The sequence below is a fragment of the Furipterus horrens genome, unplaced genomic scaffold (genome assembly GCF_987537825.1).
Source record: "Furipterus horrens unplaced genomic scaffold, mFurHor1.1.pri manual_scaffold_3, whole genome shotgun sequence".
Classification (NCBI taxonomy): Eukaryota; Metazoa; Chordata; class Mammalia; order Chiroptera; family Furipteridae; genus Furipterus; species Furipterus horrens.
In genome coordinates, this window is record NW_028327173.1 from 87016620 (window position 1) to 87036292 (window position 19673).

At 40.0% G+C, this 19673-nt stretch overlaps 1 protein-coding gene across 1 annotated transcript; it reads right to left on the bottom strand.

Moving 5' to 3' along the window:
* Nucleotides 1-6573: 6573 nt before the first annotated feature.
* On the bottom strand, nucleotides 6574-7117 carry LOC150015451 (syntaxin-1A-like). Its single transcript, XM_090268296.1, has 2 exons — nucleotides 6935-7117; nucleotides 6574-6897 (listed from the first exon to the last, which is right to left on the bottom strand). Exons 1-2 carry the CDS (start codon nucleotides 7102-7104, stop codon nucleotides 6669-6671), a joined length of 399 nt encoding a protein of 132 aa, XP_090124422.1. The 5' UTR covers nucleotides 7105-7117; the 3' UTR covers nucleotides 6574-6668.
* Between the last annotated feature and the right edge of the window lie 12556 nt (nucleotides 7118-19673).

The following is a 19673-nucleotide window of genomic DNA, read 5'->3' on the forward strand; positions in this document are numbered from 1 at the left end:
AGAAAACTACAGGCCAATATCTTTGATGAACATAGATGCTAAAATTCTCAACAGAATATTGGCAAACTGAATCCAGCAACACATTAGAAAGATCATACATTATGATCAAGTGGGATTCATCCCAAGGATGCAAGGATGATTTAATATTTGCAAATCAATTAACATAATGCACCACATAAACAAAATGAAAGTCAGAAGCCACATGATCATGTCAATAGATGCTGAAAAAGCATTTGATAAAGTACAACACCAATTTATGATGAAAACACTCAGCAAAAAAGGAATAGAGGGAGCATACCTTAACACAATTAAGGCTATATATAAGAAACCTGAAGTCAACATCATACTTAATGGACAAAAACTGAAAGCATTCCCCCGAAATCAGGAACAAGACAAGGATGTCCATACTCTCCATTCCTATTCAACATAGTCTTGGAAGTCCTAGCCACAGTAATCAGACAAGAAAAAGAGATAAAAGGCATCCAAATTAGAAAAGAAGAAGTAAAACTATCATTATATGCAGATGACATGATAGTATACATGGAAAACACTATAGACTCCACAAAAAAAAAACTACTCGCTATAAGCGAATTTGGAAAAATAGCAGGGTACAAAAATATATATACAGAAATTTAAGGCATTTCTGTACACCAACAATAAAATATCAGAGAGAGAAACAAAAAATAAAATACCATTTACTATAGACACAAGAAAAATAAACTACCTAGGAGTAAACTTAACCAAAGAGATAAAAGACCTGTACTCTGAAAATTACGTAACATTGAAGAAAGAAATTAAGGAAGATACAAGTAAATGGAAGCAAATACCATATTGTTGTTGGGAAGAATCAACATCATCAAAATGGCCATACTACCCAAAGCAATTTACAGATTCAATGCAATCCCTATTAAAATACCAATGACATATTTCACAGTCCTAGAGCAAATACTCCAAAAATTCATATGGAACCAAAAAGGACCCCGAATAGCAAAAGCAATCTTGAGACAGAAGAACACAGCAGGAGGAATCACAATACCAGACATCAAACATTTCTACAAAGCCACTGTGGTCAAAACAATCTGGTACTGGCATAAGAACAGACATATATATCAATGGAACAGAATAGAGTCCTGAAATAAATCCAGGACTAAACGGTCAACTAATACTTGATAAAGGAGGAAGGAACATAAAATGAAGTGAGAAGAGCCTCTTTAACAAATGGTGCTGGGAGAACTGGACAGGGATGTTTAAAAAAATGAAACTAGACCACCAAACTTACACCACACACAAGAATAAACTCAAGATGGATTTAAGATTTAAATGTAAGCCGTGACACCATAAAAGTCCTAGAGGAAAACATAGACAGGAAAATTTCAGATATCCCACATAACAATATCTTCATGGATACATGTCCTAAGGCAAGAGAAATAAAGGAAAAAATAAACAAATGGGACTACATCAAACTAAAGAGTTTCTGCTCAGCAAAAGAAAACATCAGCAAGATGAAAAGGAACCAACCATATGGGAAAACATATTTGCCAATGATATCAGAGACAGGGGACTGATCTGCAAAATATATAAAGAGCTTATACAACTCAACATCAAGAAAACAGACAACCCAATTAAAAAATGGGCAAAGGATCTGAACAAACACTTCTCCAAAGAGGACATACAGAAGGTCCATAGACACATGAAAAAATGCTCAACATCACTAGCCATCAGAGAGATGTAAATAAAAACCACAATGAGATACCACTTTACAGCTGTCAGAATGGCCATCATTGACAAATCAACAAACAAGTGCTGGCGAGGATGTGGAGAAACGGGAACCCTACTGCACTGAAGGCGGGAATGCAGACTGGTGCAGCCACTATGGAAAACAGTATGGAACTACCTCAAAAAACTAAAAATGAAACTGCCTTTTGAACCAGAGATTCCACTGCTAGGATTATACCCAAAAAATCCTAAAACCCTAATTCAAAAGAACCTATGCACCCCTATGTTCATAGTAGCACTGTTTACAATAGCCAAGTGCTGGAAACAGCCTAAGTGCCCATCTGTAGATGAGTGGATCACAAAACTGTGGTACATTTACACAATGGAATACTATTCAGCAGAAAGAAGGAACTCCACCATTTGCGACAACATGGATGGAACTAGAGAGAATTATGCTTAGTGAAATAAGCCAGGCAAAGAAAGAAAAATATCATATGATATCACCTAATACAGGAGATATAAGCAATATAAGCAAATGAACTAAACAGGACAAGAAGCAGAATAACAGTCAATAAGGGGGAGGGGGGGAGGGAAAGAAGGGGGATAAGTAAGGGAAGGGTATAGTCAAGGAACGTGTATAAGTGACTCATAGACATGGACAATGGGAGCGACATGATTGCGGGAGAAGGGGTGGGTTGGGTGGGGGAGAGCAATGGGGGGAAAATGAAACAACTGTAATTGAAAAACCAAAAAATAAAATAAAATAAAAGCAGCAAGAGATAAGCAGAGCATTACCTACAAAGGGGTGCTTATAAGACTATCAGCTGATTTCTCAAAAGAAACTTTGCAGGCAAGAAGAGACTGGCAAGAAGTATTCAGAGTAATATAGACATAATGAAAGTACATATCAGGACCTATTCCCTGTCCACTGAAAGGACCTAGATGCAATAAAAGCAATAAAACCCTGGTCATTAATGAGAACATTTATTCAAGGAAACATCATAAACTTTTACTTTTTAATACTTATTTATGCCTAACCCTATAATTTTCTTCATTAAAACACCTTTGTCATGCACTGCCTATCAAAGATTCCACTGAATTAAAAATACAAAATATAAAGCACCAAAAATATGTCATCAGTTATTATTTATCCCTGCCCTTCCATCAAAGTCTAGCTCAAATGGCACCTTTCCTTTGAAGTCTCCTCTGAAATGCACAGGCAGAATTAACATCTCCTTCCTCTGGAAATGAAAGATTTCCCATGTAACATCAGTTCATCCTTCTCTGTATTAGTGGTGGTTATTCACAGGCACATCTTCCCACTATATTGTGAATTTTTATGGTTGGGATCTGACTTTTTTGTTGTTGTTGTTCCTCCTAGTTCCTAACACAGAGTCTGGCGAATATTAGGTGCTCAGTAAAGGCATTTTGAATTAAATGGGTTCTTTCTCCGCGGAACAGACTGAAGCTAACTGGCCTGACTACAGAGCCAATCACTGGGGTTGACCTCATTAGCACTGGGTTCTACCCAAGGAAGTCAACCATTCACAGGGAATCCAGGGCAAAACCACCAGAGCCCTTTGTTCCAGCTCTATTTCTGTAGAAGACTATCTCACTTTCCTGAAGAGGAGTCAGTCTTCAGAAAGGTGACTCACCTGCTTAAGAGGTCTTTGTCAGAAATATTTGGCTTGACACTGTTTTGCCACAATATAAGCCCCTCTCCATATTGCAGCTGGAGGTGGTGGGTGCATGAAATAAATGTCTGCATTTTTATAACAGCTTACTTGGAGTCTGGCTGGGCTGGGCAACTCCCTAGAAGGGTGATGAAATGACCACATTCTGGCTCAGCAGGAAGACGGCCCAACTCCAAATGCGTTGTGCTGAGAAAAGTTTCTGACCAGGAAGAAAGCTGTTGTGAGACCAAGATGAAAATCCACCTTCTTGGCTCACAGGGTTTTCTTCACTAACCATGCAGACAAGGATGAGCTTCAGATGGGTACTTTGCAGCCTCAGGTTCTTGGTAGTAAGAGGAAATGGCAAACCTTCCCAAAGGCTCTGACCTTGACAAAAGACTGTATTAGTTTTCTATTGTTGCCAGAGCAAATCACCACAAATTTAGTAGCTTAAAACATCGCCACTTTTTTTTTTTTTTTTTTTTACAGATACAAATTTATATTCTACATAAAAATTTCACAAAATGGGTAGCTGGTTGTACCAAGACCTTTGGTGAAGGGGTAAAGGAAGGCAGGGAGTCATTAAGAAGGCAACATGGACAGTGGTCACAGTCACTGGGCAGGAGCAAAGCTGAGGGGAGGTGGGGCTTGGACATGCCCCCCCACTCCCTACTGCATGCACTTGCATGCACACTCCTTGCCTGTCAACGAGGAAGAGAAGGGTCTTGAAGTAGGGGCACATTTCTGACTTGAGAAGCCCGAGATGGTGGGGAGGGAGGTATCTCCCTGGCTAGCTGCTAAATACTGCATCCAAGACACCTGACGCTCATGTGGCACATCAATGGGGTACAAGCAAGGATAGGATGTGATTGCAGGCCTTAAGTGACATCTGACTTCCCAGAGCACAAGAGAGCAGGGACCACTGTCCCAAACATGCAACACACAATGGCTTGAGGACCTGACTAAGGCCTGCTGGGGAGAATGACTGGCCCAGGCTGTCAGCTTGGCCTGACTGGGGCCTGCTTTGCCTCCCTAGCTCCAAGGGTTTCTAGAGACCAGGCACCTGCCAGCCTCTTCCAGAATGTCATTTGGGGTCAGGCAGAGTCCAGGGAGGTTGCTCCTGGGGCTCTAGGAATGTGGGAAGGGAGGTTGAGGCAGCCAAAGACCTGTGAGACTCCACCCCTAGGTAAAGGAGGGAGCTTGGTCTTGACATGGCCAGAAGCCACCTGGCCACCGTACCCTGAGCCTCCCTGGCAGTGAATGGCTGTTAGAGGCTTAGAGCTGGGCTGTCTCTCAGGGCCATCACTCCCCTAACCTGAAAAGCAGCACCATGTGGCCAGCTGGTCCCCACCCCTCGGGGGGCTGGGCTTAGGGGGACAGCTGGAGAAGACAGAGCAGATGAGTGGGTCAGTAGGAGGCAAGGTTGGGGTCCAGAGAGTCTTGCTGCTCAGAGAGGGCAGACCACTGGTCAAGAGTGGAATTACTAAAGGCAGAGCAAGGGGCAGCATGGCTACCTTGGGCAGCCCTACCTGGGAAGGGTGAGGCAGCCTGGGCCAAGGCCTGAGTCTGTCTCTAGCTAACTCATACCCACCCCACTGGCTGTTTCCCAGCCTGGCTCCCCCTCTGCCTCTTTTGTACAGACATAGTTACAAAGATCATGCACACCACGGCTCAGGGCAATGTGGGTATGGACAGCCCCATGACAGAAAGGAGCAGTACAGGGTGGGAAGGAGAGGGTTCCGAGCCGAAGGGCGTCAGCAGCCAGGGAACCTCCTTAGAGTGGACCATCCAGAGTTGAGTGGCAGGTGGGGTAGTTTCTATCCAAAGATACCTCCAAAGATGGAGGCAATGACAATGCCCAGGACCACACAACAGATGATAATCATGATCTTCTTCTGCACCAGAGAAGCAGGAAGGAAAGGCTTCAGTCAGTATGGGAGCAGCTGTGGCTGGGTAGAGCTTTGAAGGGCCTGGACTATTAGTGTATTCTGAGAGGACTGAATGGGTAAAGCTGGCACCTGGCAGAGCCCCAAACAGGCAGGCTGGAGAGTTTGAGGGCTGAATGTGGGGAAAGTGATGACCTGCAATGGGCCTACTGTTACAGAACCCCTGGGCTGCTCCAATTGAAAACAAACCCATGGGCTCTTTAGTTAGGGGCCCGATTGCCCGCCGCCAAAATTATAACTCTCAATACCAGAGTTTAGTGAAAAGAAAAAGATTTATTTAACAGTTATATAGATTTAGTTATTTGCGGATTTCTGTTGTTAAGTCTTATGCTCTTTAAAACACCCACAAACACATATCCTTGCCTCCCCCCCTTCCAAACCAGGCTAGTTTTAGGAAAGTCAGAGAAACCGTTTCCCTACTTTCCAAACACAGTTCAGCTTTACCAGCAGCTGCCAATCATTCAATTCTGATTGGGGAGGTCCTTTCTGTACTGTGGTGCCCTCCAGCTCTCAATGCAGAACCACCTGGATTCTCAGCCTCCTTGCAAACTCTCTTCTTCCTACAAACTGCGCGGATCTCCTTTCCTTCTCAAAACCGCATGGCGAGAGCCTCTTAACGCAGCCTGGAGACCCCTTCTCCAAGCCACATGGAGAAGGCCCCTTCACCAAGCCACGTGGAGGGAGCACACGAGAGCGAGAGCGAGACCCCGAGAGCGCACGAGCCAGAGCGCGAGCGCGAGTGAGAGCCCGAGTCAGAGAGCGAGAGAGTCCCAGAGTGAGAGCACAAGCGAGAGCCAGAGAGAGTCTCAGCTAAAATGTCTGCAGCTGCTTATATATCCCTGACTGCGTCATCTGACGCAGTGGGCGTTGCAAACAGTTCTGACCATTCACAGGTCCTTACGTAGGCTCTGTGTGCTTTCTCCATACTGTCCCCTGGTTCAAGACTCCTCCCTTCTGCCTCAGACTTTGGATGCATTAAAGCCATTTGCATAAGAAAGACACTAGCCACCAGCCTCAGGCATGTGGAAGCATTTGAAAAGCTGCTTACTTCTCCCCATCCCCCAGCTGCAAGCTCTGGGGATTTTTGGACTCCCCTGTTTCTGTAACACTACCAGTGGTAATAATGAGGCACTGGAGATTTGAGAGAGGTGGGATAGAGGCGGGTGGGGAGGGATCTGTGATCACCAATAGGTACACAGGAATTGTGGTTAGGCAGAGCTGGGGCTACTGACCCGGCGCGCCTTTCTCCGATACTTTACTGCCTTCTTGGTGTCAGATACAGCTCTTTCCACGTAGTCCACTGAGTGTTCCACATTGTACTCGATCCTGTCAATCATCTCCCCCTGCCAGAGCAGGAGCACACGAGCTCCAGAGGGCCCTCATGGTCTGGAGGGGTCTTGGGGCAGGACTTCAGGAAAGTGCCCTGGCTCTCCACAAGCATGGCCATGTCCATGAACATGTCATGCAGCTCACGGATGCTGTTCTCCAGCTTGATGATCTCACTGTGCCGAGTCTCAATCTCGCTCAGGGCCTGCTTCGAGATGCTGGAGTCCATGATGATTCTCATCAGGGTTGGGGGAGGCTGGGATGGCGCTGTGCTTCTGCTTCACCTCCTCCACGTTCTCTGAGATCTTGTCAATGAAGCCTCGGATCTCCTCCACCTGTTCGAAGAACTCATCCATGAAGCGGTCTCGGTCCACAGTGACAGTGACATCGTCATCATCATCACTGTCCTTGGCCGTGCGGAGCTCCTGGGTTCGGTCCTTCATGCTCCCGGGAGTGGCCACGGCGCCAGCTGCAGCCTTGAGTCCCGCAGGCGCAGCGGCCTCCCCGCGGCTGCGCAACATCACCACTTATTATCACACAGTTCTGTAGCTTAGAAGCCTAGGTACAACATGGCTTGGCCAGGCGCTCTCTTTAGAATCTCACGGGGGTGAAATCAAGCTATCAGCAGGGCTGTGCTTCTTACTGAGGACTCTGGAAAAACAATCTGCTTCCAAGCTCACTCAAGCCGTTGGCTGATTTCAGTTCCTTGTGGTTGTGGAAGTGAAGTCCCTGTTTCCTTTCTGGCTGCCACCTGGGGGTCACCCACAGCTCCTAGAGTTCTCTCTCAAGTCCTTGCCCATGGCCCCTACATCTGAGAACCAGACAAGGCGTATTGAATCCCTGTCCCACCTAGAATTAAGCTGACTTCCCCTTCTGCCGTGACTCCTTCCAGAGAAGGTTCTGTTTTTTAAGGACTCAGGTGATTAGGTTGGGCTCACCTACATAGTCTCCCTATCTTAAAGTCAGAAACCTAAATTATATTGGCAAATTGCCTTTTGCCATGTAAATTATGCCCAGATTCCAGGTATTAGGGTGAGGATTAGAAGCAGGACCCCACCCAGCATGAATATAATTGAACTTTTTCTTGGTAGAGTACAGCTGGCCTTTGATTTGCAATATGTTGAGGAGAGGAAGGGGAGACTTTAAATCTCCAAATACAGAAAATCTAGGCCTTTGAGCATGTTTCTGAGACACATTACTATACATCCTTAGGCTTAGTGAATTGCACCCACAATCCATCCCCAGCATTTGGGAAATGTTGGGAAGCACAGGTAGATCCAGAGAAGCCGAGACCTGGAGTCCAAGAGCTCCCTTGGGGCCAGGGTAAAACCCAGTACAAGAACACACATACACAGAGCAAGACCAGGGGTCTGTTATAAAGGACTTGCGCTTAAAATTGTTCTTTTTTCTCAAGTTTGCTGTGGCCATTAGGGATATTTTGTGGTTTCCTATGAATGTTAGGATTTTTTTTTTCTATTTCTGTGAAAATGTCATTGGAATTTTTATAGGATTGCATTGAATATGTAGATTGCTTTGGATAGTATGAACATTCCAGCAATACTAATTCCCCAATTTGTGAAGATGGAATATCTTTTCATTTATTTGTGTTTTCTTCAACTTTCTTCATCAGTGACTTACAGTTTTTAGTACAGATCTTTCACCTCCTTGGTTAAATGTATTTCTAAGAGTACTTAGAATGGAATTGTTTCTTAATTTCCTTTTCAGATATTTTGTTATATGTATAGAGAAACACACTGATCTTTTTGTGTTAATTTTATATCATGCAACTTTACTGAATACATTGATTAGTTCTAATAGGTTCTTTTTTTGTTTGTTTTTTTTTGTAGAGTCTTTAGTGTTTTCTGTATATAACATCATGCATCGTGTCATCAGCAAACAGAGAAAATTTTGCTTCATTTTTTCTGATTTGTATGGCTTTTGTTTTTGTTTTTGTTTTTCTTGCCTAATTGTTCTGGCTAGGACTTCCAGTATTCTGTTGAATAAAAGTGGCAAAAGTGGGAATTTTTGTTTCATTCCTGAAAAAAGTTTTCAGCTTTTCACAACTGAGTATGATGTGAATTATGGGCTTTTCATATGTGGCCTTTACTATGTTGATGTACATTTCTTCTATACCTAATTTTTTGAGTGTTTTTACCATGAAATGAAGTTGAATTTTGTCAAATGCTTTTTCTGCATCTATTGAAATGATCATTGTTTTTATCTTTTATCCTATTAATGTATCAGATTTATTGATTTGTGTATGTCAAACCATTATTGCATTGCAAGGATAAATTCCACTTGATCATAGTGTATGCTTATTTTAATGTGTTGTTGTACTAAGTGTGCTAATATTTTGTTAAGAATTTTTTCATCGATGTTCATAATGTATACTGGCTTGTAATTCTGTTTTCTTGTAATTTCCTTGTCTGGCTTTGGTATCAAGGTAATGCTATTCTCTTAAAATGAGTTTGGAAGTGTTCTGGTTTCTCCAATTTTGGGAACATTTTGAGAATAATTGTTATAAGTTCTTCTTTAAATGTTTGGTATAATTCACCAGTGAAACCATTTGTCTTGGGCCTTTCTTTTTGGGAGATTTTTGATTACTGATTTAATCTCCTAACTCACTGGTCTTTTCTAATTTTCCAGTTCTTCATGATTCAGTCTTGGAAGTTTGTTTCTAGAATTTTTCCACTTCTAGATTATTCAGTTGATTGGCATATAATTATAAAAGTCTCTTATTATCCTTTACATTTCTGTTATATAAGTTATAATATCTCCTCTTTCATTTCTATTTTTATTTATTTGAGCTTTCTCTCTTTTTTATTAATTAGTCCAGTTAAATTGTGTCAATTTTGTTTACCTTTTTGAAAAGTCAGCTTGTCATTTCATTGATCTTTTCTATCAGTTTTTCTAACATTTATTTCATGTATTTCTGCTCTGATCTTTATTATTTCCTGCCTTCTGCTAATTCTGGGCTCAGTTTTTCTTCTTTCTCTAGTTCTTTGAGGAATAAAGTAACATTGTTTATTCAAGATTTTTGTTTATTCTTAGTGTAAATATTTATCTCTATATAGCTTCTCAGAATTGTTTTATCTGCATCCCTTAAATTTTAATATATTGTTTTTTCATTTTTTGTTTGCTTTAATATATTTTTTTTATCCCCTTTGTTCAATCTTTGACCCATTGGTTGCTCAGGACTGAACATATTAATTAATTAATTAATTCCCACCTATTTGTGAATTTTTCAGCTTTCCTTCTATTATTTATTTCTAGTTTTATACCATTGTGGTCTGAAAATGTTCTTGATATGATTTCAGTCTCTTAAATTTGTTGAGACTTGTTTTGTGACCTAACATATTATTTATCCTGGAGAATGTTCTATGCACATCTGAGAAACATATTTATTCTCCTACTGTTTGACTGAATGTTCTATTAGATTCATTTAGTCTAAAATATGGTTCAAGTCTAATGTTTCCTTATTGATTTTCTGTGTGGACAATCTATTCATTGTTGAATGTGGGTTATTGAAGTCCCCTACTACTACTGCATTGCTGTCTGTTCCTTCCTTTAGAATTGTTAATATTTACTTAATGTCCTTAGGCACTCCAATCTTAAGTGTATATATATTTATAATTGCTATATTTTCTTGATGAAGTGGCCTCTTTATCATTATATAATTCCTTCTTTGTTTCTTGTTACAGTTTTCTTTTTTTTAATTTAAAGTGTATTTTTTCTGATGTAAGTGTAACTACCCTGCTCAATTTTGGTTTTCTTTCACATGGAATGTCTATTCCACCCCTCACTTTCAGCCTCAATGTTTCCTTAAAGCTGAAGTAAGTATCTTACAGGCAGCATATAGTTGGGCCTTGTTTTTTATTCATTCAGCCACTCTCTGGCTTTTTATTGGAGAATTTAATCCATTTACATTTATAGTCATTATTAGTAGGTAAGGATTTACCATTACCATCTTCTTGCTTTCTGGATGTTAAGTAGTTCCTTTGTTCTTTTCTTTTTCTCTTTGCTGTCTTCCTTTGTGATTTGATGATTTTCCACAGTGGTATGCTAAATTATTTTCTCTTTATATTTTATGTAATCTCCTATAGGCTTTTGCTTTGTAATTACTATAAGACTTACATACAAGATCTTACACTTATAATAATCTTTTTTAAGCTTATAATAATCTTAATTTTTATTTCATACAAAAACTCTACCTTTTTACTCACCTCCCATTTTATGTGTTTGATGTCACAATTTATGTTTTTTATATTATATATTCATTAACATATTATTGTATTTGCACTTCTTTAATACTTTCTTTTAACCTTTATACTAGAAATAAGTGATTTACACACCACTATCACAGTGCTAGAATATTCTGAATTTGTGCACTTACTTTTACCATTATATAGTTTTATGTGTTTTCATGTTACAATTTATTGTCCTTTCACTTCTGCTTGAAAAACTCCTTTTAGCATTTTTTGGAAAGCAGGTCTTGAGATGATGAAATCTCTCAGCTTTTGTCTGTGAGTCTTTATCTCAACCTAAATTTTGAAGGATAGTTTTGTCATGTAAAGTGTTCTTGGTTGGCAGATTTTTCTTTCAGCACTTTGAATATGGACATATCACCCACTCACTTCAGGCCTGCAAAGTTTCAGATGGGAAATCCACTGATAGCCTTATGAGGGTGCCCTTGTGTGCAATGAGTTTTCTTTCCTTGTTGCTTTCAAAATTTTCTTTCTCTTTGATTTTTGAGTTTTATTATACTGTGTCTCAGTGAAATCCTTTTGGGGTTGAATCTGTTTGGAACCTATGAGCTTCATGAGCCTGGATGTTCATCTCTCTCCTCAGATTTGGGAAGTTTTCAGCATTTTTTTTGAAATAGTCTCTCTCTCTGTCTCTGTCTCTCTCTCTGTCTCTCTCTCTCTCTCTCTCCCTCCCTCTCTGTCTCTTTTCCTTTTTCTGGGACTCTTATAATACATATATTCTTGCACTTGATGGTGTTCCATAATTCACATTGGCTTTCTTCACTCTTTTTCATTCTTCTTCTATAACTAATTTCTAAAGATTTATATCTGAGTTCACAGATTCTTTCCCCTGTTTAACCCAATTTGATATTGATGCCTTCTATCGTGTGTGTTTCATTTAATTCACTATATTCTTAAGTTCCAATTTTTATGCTTGTTTCTTATGATTTCTATCTTTCTTTTGAAACTCTTGTTTTGTTTATATATTGTTTTCCTGATTTCACTGTGTTGTCTGTGTTCTCTTGTAGCTCATTGAGCTTCCTTAAATAATTATTTTGAATTCTTTGTCAGACAGTTCATATATCTCCATTTCTTTGGAGTGGGTTACTGGAAAATTATTATGTTCCTCTGGTGATATCATGTTTCTTTGATTTTTCATGTTCCTTGAAGTCTTGCATTGCTGTCTTTGCATTTGAAGAACCTGTCACTTCCTCTAATCTTTACCTACGGATCTGAGAGAGGAATGCCTTCACCGGTCTGTCAAGTTAGAAATTCTGAGGCTTTCTCAGATCTTTTTTATGTGTACACCCACTTCATACTTTTGTTCTTTCTTGCAGGGGAATTCTTAAGATTGTATGTCTTCTGTCAATCTACAGGCTAAGGCTGGGTGCTGAGAGCCCCCTGAGTTTTTTTATCTTAGAGCAGTGTCCTAAAACGCTCATTTGGAAGCTTTCTCCCAATTCTTTGCTATGCACAAAGTTTTACATTCACCACCCACAGAAGCATGTGCCAGGACCTGGCCATGTGTGGGGAAAGGTTGAAGTGCACAGAACATTGGAGGTTTTCATGGACCAATTAGATGGATCACAAGTAGGATGTCCCCAGTGGCTGTGTGTTGGCTTCCTGATGAAGTCTGTGAAGCATTTAGTAGGATAAATTGCAAATCAGTTAGTAGAATCCTTTTGATGGTTTCTGAGCCCTAGTTGCTCTATGCCAGTCTCTCCCAACCCCTCAGCTGTGCAAATCACCTCAGTATTCTGGGTAGTGCTAGAAAAAAAGTGAGCCTCTTGGGCAGCATTCCACACAGCTGGGGAAGTTGAGTGCTCACTCACACATTGTTACTTTCCACCGAGGGAAAAATGTAGGCCAACAGGGTCTCTCTTAGCACCTAGATGTGCCATCTGTGGGTAAAGTGAAACTTCTTTTTATCCTTTTCATTGCATCCAATCTTGGATTTTTTTCTACAATAGTGTACTAAAACTTCTCCATTGGACTCCTGGACTCCCACGAAGGTATTTTCATCCATGAGTGATTGCAAAACCAATGTTCTGTTGGGGAAGGGGGTGGATGACTGTAGACAACTTGTATTCTGTTGTGTTGTTGACATCACTCTCCTGAGGATTTGTTTTAGATATCATAATTTTTATGTCTTCTTAGAGAAGGATTCTGCATATCTTTTAGTGGGGAGATTGGATCAAAGCATCATTGGATCTAGGAGACTAAGCTCTCCTTTACTATCCAGGATATAAAGACTTTCTACTGGCTTTATGGATTTGGAGACCTCTCCTACTGTCAGTTCAAGATCTTTGATAATTAACATTTCAACTAATCTTGAAAGTTATCTCACTTTCATTTTTTCTTATGTTCACACTCTCATTCCTGCTTCCTTTCTTTTTCTCTCAGGATAATGTAGTAGTTAAAATGTAAAGCAGTCTTTGGAGTTAACTTGCTTGGGTCCCAACCTAATAGGTTTGTGAGCCTATTTGCTCTGAGCATCAGTTTCTTTTTGTTAGATAGGAAGATGTTAGTGTCTGGTCAAGTGGATTAAAAATTAAGTGAGATAATGCTAACAAAATGAGTAACTGACACATACTAAGAGCTTTGTATTGATTATGTATTTTTTTTCTCATGTAGAGTTATAGGCATTCATTGTTCACAATGATTTTTCTGCTATCTCTTACAGGTTTTATCTAGAACCTGCAACAAAGAAAAATGGTATAACAGAGGCTTATTCAACAGGCAAGTTAACCTTTTGAAACCACTTAAAACAAAAATAATGGATTTGTTCACAGAACCCAGGGCTGGCTCAATCTTGAATTGAACCATAAATTGCTCTGACCATTGGAATTTCAGGGTTGACTGGACAGAGCTAAAAGCCAAATAATTTACCTACAAAATGACAGAAATGTACATTATTCTTTGCTTCTGGCTTATGACACCTTCTTTTTTCTTCTTTTAAAATATGCACTCTCATCAAATCCTATCTTCTTTTCTTGCTCCACACTCTTTCCTCTGGAGTAATCACAAACAGAGCTCATTTCTAGGCCCTTGTCCCCTAACTCTGTTGTTCCAGCCCCAACCTCTTTTCAAGCTTCCAGTTCCAAATTTCCAGCTGTAGGATGTTTTCACACAGATGTCCTACCAGCACCTCAAACCCACCAAGTGAAAAACAGCTTATTATCTGTCCTTACACACCAGCTTATTTTTCCATTAGTGACATCCTCATACTTCTTATCACTAGGTCACAAAAACCTCGGCCATCTCTGTTCCCACCTGTATCACTCAATTCATTCTTTAGCTCATGCCTGTTTGTTTGTTTGTTTTTCTTTCAGCATCAATTATTCCTTACTTTTCATTTGCTCTACCAGCCCTGTCTGTCTGGTACTTCTCACCTCCTGCCTAGCGCTACTGTATACTGGCCCCTTAACTCATTCCCTTAGCTCCAGCCAATCATTTAACTAATCCAGTCTATATACTGCCATCAGACCAACCTTTGACCCGGCTGCACCTGTTTTAAAAGTATCCATCTTTCTCATTGCCTTTGAAGCAAATGAAATTCCCTGCCTCTGGTTCTAACATGAACCTCTTCGATTCCACTTCAATTTAATTATCTTTCTCTAATTTTCTACAGACTCAGCCAAACAACATTATTCCAGTCTCCAAATATGCTTTGTCCTTGTTGCCTGTGCCTTTGCAGCCTTCTAGTTCAAATACAATCTCATCTCCAACCCCTGTTTGTTCTTTAAGGTCTGGATCAGCGTCCTTTCCTTTAATGAAGTCTCCCATTTCCCAATCAGAAATAACTCCTTAGAAAGTTTCATTCTTTTGAAATTCTTTGACCACCATTTTATACTTTCATGAATTTGACTCAACAAGCACACATTGAACATAAATGAAATGAGAGAGAGTTGTCCTTGTGTACTGGAGGAGTGGAGCAGAGGAGAGAGCAGTTTCTCTTTTCTCAGTATCTCAGTCATCAGACTCACAAGTCAACATCTCCTGGGTATAACAAAGCTACTATAGAGTTATTAAGAATGTGCTATGAGAGTAAAGAATTACTCAACATCTCTTTCTCCCCCCACACTCTCACTGCTGGGTTCCTCCATCTTACAGTAGGGTTTTCAAACTCTATTGCAAGAAGTATCCTGTGGGAACTTGCCAGGTTCTATGGGATCATTTTTGTTTTGTAGATATTTTCTGAGATTGCATCCTTTAGTATATTTATATATTGTGAAGAAGTTATTTCTGAATGCAATTTTCTCTGCCTTTATCCAAATTATACCTATAAATGTCCAGAAAATGCTCATTTTCTCCCAAAGGCAAGGACTGGGTCAGAGAAGGAATTCAATGGACCTGTCATCAAGAAGAGGAAAATGCATTACAATTATCATATTGTGGTTTAGGTAATAAATAATATAAAATGAAAAAGAAAATGTCAGTATAACTTCTCAAAGCCTCTATTCTCAACCTGAATATATTAGCATTTCATTTTTATCATGTCTTTTCATATGCCTCACTCATCTCCTTCAGCCCAGCTCTTCGCTTGATTGTGCTGTCAGATTACCCACTGCTCCCCGGTCTCTCATAAAACATGCTGCAATGACCGTGAGGTTGCACAAAGATAGAGCCACTGCTGGCAGACCCACATACTGCTTCATTTTTTTATTTTTAGTGTGAATTATTGCATTAAAATTTATGTACATTTTCATGAATAAAACACACATATTACATAATGAACAATAAGAAAGTGAACTTCTGTGTAAACCTCCTTAAGGGCTTATTATCAGCAACCAGAAACTCCCCTTGGGTCTCTCTCAGTTGTAAACACACCCAAGTTTCCCTGTATTAGTCTATACAGGCTGCTATTACAAAATACCATGGACTGGATGGCTTAAAAAACACACATTTATTTCTCACAGATCTGGGGACGAGAAGTCTGAGATTAGGGTACCAACCTGATTGAGTTCTAATGAAAGCCCCTTTCTTGGCTAGCAGGCGACTGCCTTCTTACTATGTCCTCATATGGCAGAGAGAGGAAGAGGAAGCAAGCTTGCTGGTGTCTCTTCTTAGAAAACCTATTATGAAAGCTGTATCCTCATGACCTCATCAGAACCTAATCACTTCTCAAAGGCCCCACCCCTTAATAGCATCACAGTGAAGGGTAGAACTTCAACCTAAACTGGGGTAAGGGGAACTCATTCAACCCTTAATACCTCCAGACATAGTCTATCTATACATCACCAACTAATATGTCAGAGTTTAGTTTTACGTGTTTTTCAACCTGAAATAAATGTGATCACATTGTATTCTTTGTCTTGCTTCCATTGCTCAATATCATGTTCTGGCCCTGGCTGGTGTGGCTCAGTGGATTGAGCAGTGGTCTATGAATCAAAACGGTGATGGTTCAATTCTCAAAGTACATGCCTGGGCTATGGGCCAGGTCTCCAGTTGGGGGCATGCAAGACTCAGCTTATCGATGTTTCTCTTGCACATCAATGTTTTTCTCCCTCTCTTTCTCCCTACCTTCTCCTCTCTCTAAAAGTAAATAAGTAAAATCTTTTTTAAAATATTAGGTTCTGAATATTTACTCATATTGCTTCATGTAGCTGTAAGTCTTTCTGTGTTCATTGTTATATAGTATTTCATGGTTTGATCATATTAGAATTTATGTATCTGTTTTAGAGGTAGTAACTAGAGGTGAACAAGGCTGTCATGAGCATTCTTCTACATACAGGCATGTTGCTGTACATTTGCTTGTCTCTCTGGGCATGTACCTCAGAGTGGAATTGTTGGACCACAGAGTATGTGTATCTTCAGTCTCTCTAGGTAAGGCAAGTCTAAAACTTCCACCAGTGGTCCTGCTGCTCCAAATCCTTGCTGCTTATTAGTATTTTCAGAATTTTTAGTTTTTGCCTATCTTATGTAATGGTATTTTATTGTGGTTTTAGTTTGCATTTCCTTGATTACTGATAAAGTTGAGCTTCTTTTTGTTATTAGCCATTTGGGTTTCCTCTTTAGTTTTATACCTGTCCAGTGTTAAGACCATTTTTCTATTGGTTCTTTGTCTTATTGATTTGGTTAAGTTCTTTGTATATTTGAAATTTTAGTCCTTTGTCAGTTTATGTGCCACAAACATCTTCTCCCCTTTACAGCTTATCTTTTTACTCATTTTATGGAGTACTGCACATTCTGCTCCGTTTCATCGAGCTCTATGTTTACACACCGGGAATTATATTTGTCCCTAAACCTGTTTAGGTTGGTTGTAATTGTTATTTTGTTTCCACAACAAAGTACATTGAATGCGTTGGGAAAACTTTATAAAGATTAGTTATTTTAATATATTTACATAGATAGTTATATAGATACAGAGATATGGAATAGGTGAGGCAATGCAATTACAAGAGAACTGGGAATGAAGAAGAGTCATAAAAATCTAAAAGAATTCTGCATTTGCTTTTATTCACAACTGTCTTTAAGATCTGGTTTCATGTTAAAAACCTTAAAATAAGAATTTGTAAATGAGATGCTTTGCATGTGATTTATGCAGGGGAGACCATGTTGAACCAATACACAGAGAAAAAGGCCCAAAGATTGGTGAGTAAATGTACACTTAGATATTCTGAGTTAAAATATAGTATGAAAACATCATTTTTAATAATTCCCACTTTAATTTAGTTTTAAATTAAATTTTCAATGATTGGTTTCATTTATATTAATAAGAGGTCTATAAACCAGCACAAATTATGCTTTATTACAGTTATTTTGTATACCAAATTTAAAATCTTATCACATAAATATCACAATATTTTTGTTTCATTGTGATAAAATATACATAACATAAAGTTAACCATTTTAAGTGTATAATTCAATGGAATTAAGTGCATTCACATTGTTCTGCAACTATCACCACCATCCATCTCCAGAACTTTTCCATCTTCCCAGACTGCAAGTTGGTACCCACTAAACACTAACTTTCTATTTCCTTCCTCTCAACCCCCAAAGTTCTGGTAACCACCATTCAACTATGTGTTTCTATAAATTTGACTGCTCTAGGGACCTCGTATATGTGTAATTATACAGCATTTATCCTTTTGTGTCCAGTTTATTTGACTCAGCATAAAGTCCTTAAGGTTATAGACTGTGTCAAAATTTCTTTCCTTTTCCAGACTGAATAATATCTCATTGTATTATATCACATTTTATTTCCATTCATCCTGTGATAGATATTTGGGGTAATTTCACCTCTTGGTCATTGTGAATAACCATGAACACTGGTATATAATTGAGTCTTTGCTTTCTAGTCTTTTGAGTATACAAGAAGCCAAACTTCTAGCTTAACTTTTTGAAGCATGCCATATTCCAGTATACGCTTTTATTGTGAAGATTCTATAATTTTAGAAAATTTGTAAACCCCATCCCACAGGCTGCAACTATGTATGCCATAGTGTTTCATGAGTTCCTTAGAAACCTGATGTCAGATTGGAAGGGATCCCAGAGGTCATCTAGGCAAATCTTCTCATATTAAAAACAAACAAACAGGGCAGTCAAGAGAGGTGAGGTGACTTGCCTACAGCTACACAGTCTACTGGGAAAAGAATCAAGGCAGAGCCTGGGCCACAGCCAGTACTGTATCCATTGTACCACAGAAGGTGCACCTAAGAAAGGCACCCAAACCCCTCTAATACAAAGGACATAAGATGCCCAAAGAAGGAAGTGCTCTGGATTGAGCTTGCCCTCACCCAGCCTGGTTGCAAGGTTAGGGTCCTGCCCCATGGCACAAATCAATTTTTCCAAGGCCTGGGGGCTGGGCCTGGTGGACTCTCTGCTGGCCCCTCAGCCACCACACCCAGGATCCACCCTTGGTTGCCTGGTACTTGGCAGCAAGTCCCCACAAGGAGACCAGGCCCAGCTGTGCAGCCTGTTTCCTGTTTCCCTTTAGGGTGCCTCCGGCCCTGCCTGCTGGTCTGTGTTATTCTTTGTCAGTGTCCCATCTTCCTGCTGAGTCTGAAATGTGTGCACAGAAGCTTGTAGAGGGAGTGCTGTTTCTTTGTCACCTGTCTCAATGGTGGGCTGGGCTGGTGGCTGACAAAATGTGAAATCGGTGAAATTGTCTTTCACTTCCCATTTAATTTTCTCTCCTCCTCACTTAGGCTTCTTCAGATTTCCAAGACTCTGAGGTTGTACTCAGGATATCAGGAGCTTCCCACTGCAACATCTGACCTCAAAAGGACCTTCACAGACAGCACCTTTTTCTCCAGACTCACCCCTTTGAAACTGGCATGCTGCCTGTCTCCCTTGCTCCTAGTGAGCTGCCACACTGGAAAGCAGACCAATCAATACATGTTTCTCCATTAATGGTAATAAAACTCTCTTCCACATTGTTGTATGGACTTTGCTGCACAAAAATCAATTTCTTATCCATTATATCCAATGATTCCAACCACAGCCTTGTAGAAATATGTGAGGAAAAGACAAAAATCTTCATTTCATTGATGGGAACACTGATTCTCAAGAAGGTAAGCAATTTTTCCAAGAGCTCAGCATCCAGACCTGAGTCCTTTCATGCCTTGTCACAGTTCTAGAGGAGATAATGTCAGGCAATAGATGAATGGATGGATCCTCAAAGGGTATCAACTTTCAACACAGAGCTTTCTGATGTGATGTGTGGTTTGGCAAAGGAGGGACTTGGAGCTGGGCACTTCAGGGACGTGGGAACACTAGTGGGATCCAATAGGTGGGTCCTCTGATAAGGCCTTTCAAATCCCACC